The 7533-nt window shown below is 40.8% G+C and overlaps 1 protein-coding gene across 7 annotated transcripts in view; it reads right to left on the reverse strand.

Moving 5' to 3' along the window:
- Nucleotides 1–7533, reverse strand: part of ADGRV1 (adhesion G protein-coupled receptor V1) — a 607523-nt gene that overhangs the window by 575251 nt on the left and 24739 nt on the right. For 5 of the 7 annotated variants that reach the window (XM_040448763.1, XM_040448752.1, XM_040448727.1 and 2 more), the window contains exon 1: nucleotides 3281–3428. The exons of 1 other annotated variant lie outside the window; for it this stretch is intronic. In XM_040448763.1, the coding sequence (XP_040304697.1) occupies nucleotides 3281–3302 (22 nt within the window). In that variant the 5' untranslated portion in view covers nucleotides 3303–3428. Of the gene's footprint in view, nucleotides 1–3016; nucleotides 3102–3280; nucleotides 3429–7533 lie in introns of those variants that run through there. One more of the 7 variants, XM_040448738.1, reaches the window with a different exon arrangement.

Raw genomic sequence — 7533 nt, forward strand, 5'->3', positions numbered from 1 at the left:
TTCTGTACTACTTCATTCTGAATGAGACAGTCTTTTTATCACTTCTCAATAAGTATCTTTACTTAAAGTCTGAGCTGCCCGGGGGTGGTAGAGCACTAGGCCTAAGTAGAGCTTTAAATCGTAAACAGTTCCAATAAATAATTCAACAGGAGTTATGGGGGAAAAAAACAGCTTTCTGGCTGGATGTTCACCAAAATCCTCGGACGGTGGAGTTCTGGGTGATTTTTCTTTTTTCTGTACTGTTTGAATCTCCTACATGATTCTCTATTATCTTTACAATCAGAAAAAAGACATTATTTCCAAGTCAAAGAGAGAGAGAGAGAGATACACTCAACTGCATGTAATACTAAGCTGTTTGACTTTTCCCACAAAATCAAGGAAATGCCCATCCAAACCTCTCTGTGGTAACACACCACATTTTATGATCAAATTAAGCAATTATCATCTAAGGAGCTCAATATGTTTTAAAAGCATCTGTAAATTATCTGGTTGCCCTCTATGTGAAGTAAAAGTAATAACAGCACACTGCTTGTACTGCACAGATTTCTGGACGCGGTGTATAAGACAATGAGCTATCACAGGTAAATAGGTAACAAAGCCTATAAGAAATTCAACATATTAACCACTTGGCTAAACTCTAAGAGATACTAGAAAAATATATAATATAGTCACTGGCCTCAAAGATTTACTACCCTAATTGGGAAAACTTGAAATTTTCAGTAGGACAGAAATATTAAACCAGTGGAACAGATACACACACACACACACACACACACACACACACACACACACACACACACACAAAGCATGAGGCAGTATTTGGTTTCCTGTCAATAAATCAAACACATAATGACTAAGTTATGTACTTATTTATCATGCTTCTCACTTATCAGTTTATGGGAATATCCAGGTGTCTAAGGTCATAAATGGGAAAAGAGAAGATGTGACTTTAAGTCTCTCAACTTTTCTACATTTCAATTTCCCCAAACATAAAATAAAGGCGTTGATCCAGTTTGGCTCCAAATTTCCTCCCAGTGCTTAAGGATTGCAATGGTGTATTCACAGCCCATGACTACCTTACCATTAAAGGACCATACACCTAATCTAAGGACAATGTATTTTCTTTGCGGGTCCTCCCAGGTCACAGATCTTTCTGCCTCAGTTCTTTCATCTGCAAATCAGGATAATAATATTTGATGATTAAATAACAAAGCTTCTCTTTTTAAAGGCCTAGAATTCCTGTCATGGAATGCACTTTCAATAAATATAGCATGCTATTATCATTCATTGTGGGTACATGAACACAAGAGTTTAGCCACAGCTCATTCAGCTGTATATACTCTTTTTCTCTGGGTGTAACATGGCCAAGGGCACCTGCAAGTAGAAAGATCTCTTTAATACTTTAACACTTACCTTACCATATTATTTCTAATCATTATTTTCATTACCATGAAAGCATTTGTGTTCCAAATACAACTCATGTTATCATTTTCTGATGATAAGTGCAATTGGCATTCAATATTTGATATATACAATATAAAACTATAATTGCTCTTATTAAAACACAATAAATGTTGACTGATGCATTATTTCCATTTCTGTAGATATCAAGATTCAGTGTTGTTCCATAATTTACCTTCACCACATTATGGACTTACATTTTAGTCAAAGATTATTTCTGAGCTGATGTTTATAGGTGGTTTCAGCTTTTAATCATCACATGCAGTACAGCAGAGATGCTTACAGCATTCAGGAAAGATCCTTCATCCAGCTCTAACTGGGGAAATTTGGCAAGAAGTTTAAACTTTCCATGGCTTAGTATCATTATCTGTACATTGGGATGATACTATTTAATTTATGGTGTTGTCCTGAGTGTTAAATCATCTATATAAAGGGCTTCTCAGAATTCATTACATTACATTACATTCAGTATGGGGTGGCTGCCATCATGATTCATCATGAAAATAACGTTTATTTTTAGCATATGCATGTTGGCTACTTTTTTAAAAAGTTATAATGTTGAAAAAAAAACTTATAATTTTGAGACCCATCAGTTCAGCCTGAAATAACTCTTTTCAATCACCAGGTCTAATTCATTTATTTTGTAAATAAAGAAAAATCAGGCCCAGAAGGATGGATGAATGTAAAGTCACTGTAAATTAAAGGCAAGCCAAGACTCCTATCTAATTGCATATATTTAAAAGACTGTATTATATCACAGTTCAGAGTGTATTTGGCACTCCCTGTAGTAACTCACCAAAAAATTAACTGTTGGTGTTCATGTGTATCTTGACTAGAATATCTTTTTTTAGTGACTTTTTTTTTTTTTGGTTCTATCTAGCTGTTTTGATAAATGACACACAAAGGGGAGGAAAAAGCACTTTAGTAATTTAAGGTAATAACTTCAGAAGGAATTTTCAAATAATGCTAAGGTATATTTTTTTGAGCTTTATCCTAATGGTTGGTAATTATGCCCTCTTAAGATGTGATATGAGTAATTTCTAAAAGAGTCTGCAGCCTACATGTAAACACATTACACACATTTCCCAAGGTTGTGGATTTCATGAAATGTTAAAAGCTGGTTTAAAATAAGAGTTACAACGAGTAAGTTAATATTGCACCTTAAAATGAGTTTTTGCCCCTCATGAACACTAGCAAAATTTTTTAGTTTTAATTTTAAGAAAAAAAATCAATTTTAAAGTAGTTGAAGACATTAAAAAAGTCTAAGCTTTTTAAAAAATATATTATCCTACGGCTCCAGGATAATTCCAAACTCCCTGAAATCAACATATCTCACTGAAAGTTCTGGGACCTAGTGGTTATTTTTTAACATAAGACTCCTTAGGTTTATTCCAACGTTCCCATCATTAATTACTGCCATTGATTATTAATTATCACGGCGCGCCGTTCTCGGTCTGTTACTTTCAAAGCGGTTTTTTTTAAATTAAAGCGAGGGGTTCGGGTTTCAAACAGGCAGAAAGAGAGAAACTTTTCCATCTGCCCATCCACATCTCACCTTCTTTGAGATCAAACAGTTTGGGAAGGGGCGGCTGGTAGGGACGCCAGTTTCCCTGCACCGCCGCAGCCCGGGCAGAGCGGACGCCGAGGCTCTGCGGGATTAGCCGCAGCGCGCGGCGCCGGGTGCGCGCCCTGCCTCTCGCGCCCACGCCTCCACCTCCGGCAACAGGTGCGGGAGCAGCGACCCAGCGTGTCGCGCGTGCCGCGGCGTTCCCTTCCAGCAGTGGGATGTTCGCAGCACCATCCCCCAACCACAGCCTACCTAGCCCTGGGGACACCGACATCCGCGCGCGCCCTGCGGTCGCCGCCGGTCCCTTTCGCACACCGTCGTTCTGCCTCTTGCTCGCGTCCCCAGGCTTCGCCGGGGCTGCTAGTTCTCACTCCCGCTGTGGGGTCAGGACGATGGCTCCATTCTCTTCCCCCCCTTTCTCCTCCCCCTCCATCCTCGGTCTGCTCCAATAGGACTCGCGGCTCCCCGGGCTGCGCTCACCTGACCAGCGGAGCGGGGGTGGCTGCCCAAGGCAGCGCGCCCTCATCTGCTCAGCGGGCAGTCAGGTCCGGACTCCGGCGTCGAGAACACCCTGCCTTGGCCATCCCTAATGGTCTGTTCCGGCAGTGAGGCGCCTAAACTGACCTGCCTGCGCGCCGGAACCCAGGAGTCGGCTGGTGCAGCACAGCGGGGTGCACGGTTCGTGCCTTCTAGTTGTACCCCTAGACTAAACTTTCTAGTTTGTCCCCTTAGGCACAAGGACTCCCTCCACCCCCAGACTGGCGGGCACTCCGCCCTGGGTACTCCACTGTAAGCCATTCCCGGTTTTCTTTCCGGGGAGAAAACGCATTTACTACTGATTCCTGTTCCTTTCCTGACGATATTTATTTAAACTTTGACTGAAGTACCCCCTGAGATGTTCAAATGAGAATTTGAGCATTAATCGATGAAACATTAAAATTAAGCACTCTACACTTACATGTACTTATAAACAGAGACTAAGGTCAACATCTAGGTAAATTATTTGCCTCATTTATAAACGAGGGTTAATTCCTACCTCAAACAGTTGTTAGAGGGATTCGATGAATGAGATCGTGTGTGAATTGCAACGCTACATCTCACGCGTGGTAAACCCCAACAGAGGTTGGCAATTACTCCCAGGGTTTAAAAGTAAAGCTCCCAAGGTCAGACCATATCATCAGCACGTGCAAACGCCCATCTGCACCAGAGATTTTTAAAGTACGTGCAGCATTCTTAGAAGTTTCAAATCAGGGAGGAGGTTAAAGATTAGCAATTAGCAGTCCAACACCACCTCGCCGCTGATTTTATGGACGAAAGAAATTAAAATACACGCTGACTGAATAGCTTAAAGGAGGAAAGAGAACTAGGTTTTACATCTCCTAATTCCAAAAACAGGGCATATGGGTACCCTTTGTAACGAATCTCAATAGGAATAGTTACTTTGAGTTGCAAACTGCTATCCAGCAGTACTGATTTAGAATTGTTATGGGTTGTTGCTGAACATCTCATCTCACAGCTGCAACAGTCAACAAACAGCTGGGCACTAAAGCAAAGATTATTCAGGCAAAAGGGTTCTGACACAGAAACTGTGTAGGAACGCAAATACTGCACTTGAAAGCGTAAGAACAGGTAGTGAGAAGAGCGACCTAAATGATCAAGGTGATTGAATAGCTTTCCTATGATGCTCAACTACAAAGGTGGATCTGGGTCTAGAAACTGTAAATCCATGGGGTATAGTGAAAGAGTCGACACTGATCTTCTTACTATAACCTAGGGTAAGGAAACTGAAACATGGAGACAATTTAGAGTCAAAACAGTGAATCAATTATCCATGCAGTGATAATGTGAAACAGAAAAATGTAATATTAGAAAAATGTTCCCTTAACATTGTTTTAAACATGTGTTCACTATTAATATGCCCCATGAATTTACAGCTTGTAGATTATTCAATATTCTGTATTCAACCCACAGTTTTATCATTTTAGTCATGTGCTTAAAAGCTTTATTTGTGACTAAATGTTACTTTAGTTTATGAAGACCCTGATAAAGTCAGTGTCTATCAAACTACTCTGGCTTAATCATTGTTTCACCCAGTCCCATGATTAAACACATTCTCCACAACTGGACTTATTCAACATGCATTTTCACTCTGCATAGGATACCACCTTAGCACTGTGATGGATTGAAATGAAAACTTACACCCACTCTCTTTCTCAAAGCTACCTCAGGGAACTAAGTAATTCATTAACAATTATTACTGAGTGTTTAGGAAGCAGAAGACACTGGAAGACACTGTGGGAAAAACAATGATCCCTAAAACACAACCCTAAGTTCACTGAACTTGCACTCTCTAGGGTGAAAGTTTAATGAACCCAAATAGGAGAAGATGCCAGGCAAAAAATGAGCATCCCAGAAAGTGCTAGAGATGTTCCAAGAGGAAGAGATTATACAGAATGGTGAAAGTTTCTCCAGAGAGCTGATGATCTTCGCCTTGAAAAATAAAACTCCAGGAAACAGAAGAAGTGGTTTTTTTTAGCACCAGTATGTGACAAGGTGGTGTAGATGCTACCAAATGCTGAAAGTTTTCAATGGATGCTCAACATACTTCAATCCAAACTCCTCACAGGGACTAAAAGGCCCATATGATTCTGCCCCCACTTTCCTCTCTAGCCTCATCTTATACCATTCTCCCTCTTTTGGCTGTACTCCTATAATACTGACCTTCTTTCTGTGGCTCCAACACATCAAAATCATTCCTGCTTCAGAACTTAGGCACAACTTTCCCCTCTGCCTGGTACACGTTGACGGAGATCTTCACATCGCTGCCATCTCTATCATATCCTTCATTTGAGGGATAGCTTGACTATCCCTTCCTCAGAGGCATCTGCCCTGACAACTTCCACAGGCACTCTTACCCATTACCTTGTTTTATTTTCTTTATATTATTTACCCTAAAAAATAGCTTATTTGCTTATTTAGGTGTTTTTGTCCACCCACAAGAACAAAAGCTCCATGAGGGGTTCTATGTCTCTCTCATTCACTACTCTATACCTAGTAGCTAGAATAGGCTCTAGAACATAGTAGTAGAAATTCAATACATCTGGAAGAGAAGAAGGGAGGGCAGGCAGGACTATACAATAGAATAGGGTTCTGCGAAGAACCTGGAAGGCTGTCATATAAAAATGATTGCCAAAGCCTGGGGTGCCTGGGTGGTTGGTTAAGCGTCTGACTGGCTCAGATCATGATCTTGCAGTTTGTGGGTTCGAGCTCCGTGTTGGGCTCTGTGCTGACAGTTCAGGGCCTGGAGCCCGTTTTGGATTCTGTGTCTCCATCTCTCTCTGCCCCTACCATGCTCATGCTCACGCTCTCTCTCTCTCTCTCCCTCAAAAAATAAACACTAAAAAATTAAAAAAAAAATATTGCCAAAGCCTACGTCCCTGTACTTCACAATTTAATGTAAAAAAAAAAAGACTAATCCTATATTAAAATACAGATACAACTGAATCAGATGGAAACGTCTTCCATCATTTACAGCATTGAGAGATTTTGTGCTTCAAGTCATACTTTGTTAAGGAAAACAGAAAGGAAGTAGATTCCTGGGCATGTGGACATGGGAGGTGGCAGGTGCTGCTGAGGTGTTGAAAGTTGAAAGTTCTGAAGACAAAGGTGGCCTAATTCCTAATTCTGCTTCAATGCAGAACTGATGGAGTGTATTTTTCCCTGTAGTAATCTCCATCAAATCAATTTTCAGTAACTAAATTTCACGGAGTGAAAAGTAATTAGTTTCCTTAAACTCTATAAGGAAAGAACTGATGTCACACAGTTCTTCCTTCTTCAAGTTAGTTAGCCCTGCATACTCAGTAAGCCTTACAAATCTCCAAAGATCTTTGCAGTTCCTTGAAAAAGCTATTTCTCATATTTGACATTCTGAGTTCAGATATCTAAGTTTAGGCACACATAAGGGAATTTTATCAAAGGAACAAAACCAAGTTTAGGCAGTCTCCAGTTTGCTAAATTCCAAAGAAGTAGACGTAAAATGTTATCTCAAGAGTGCCCAAATCTGTCTGCCAGAGGCTTCTTCTGTTTGGGCTCCAGATCTCAGACAGGGAAAAAATTAAGACTTGTCAAGAGTTTGCCAGACTTGGGCCCCTTTTTCTCTCCACAGTCCCATCAGACCTGCCTAGGCTACTAGTGCCCCATCTCTCCTCCCTTGCACACCAACATGTAGTACAGTTCTCAATAACAGGTAGTGTTTATTATCTTAGCACTTCATAATGGAAAAACAGAGCTTAAATCCAAGTTCTCAAAGATCCTGGGTACATAGTAGTAGCTCATTAAACATTTGTTGGATGAATGATGTGACTAGACAGGTAAGTGAGGAGGAAGCCCCACTGCCAGACCCAGAATTAAAATTTGTGAGTGACAGTGATGACAGCACAGGGCCTGCTTGGGATTTTCTCTCTCTCTCTCTCTCTCTCTCTCTCTCTCTCTCTCTCTCTCTCTCT

The sequence above is a fragment of the Herpailurus yagouaroundi genome, unplaced genomic scaffold, assembly GCF_014898765.1.
Source record: "Herpailurus yagouaroundi ecotype Mexico unplaced genomic scaffold, PumYag 29, whole genome shotgun sequence".
Taxonomy (NCBI): Eukaryota; Metazoa; Chordata; class Mammalia; order Carnivora; family Felidae; genus Herpailurus; species Herpailurus yagouaroundi.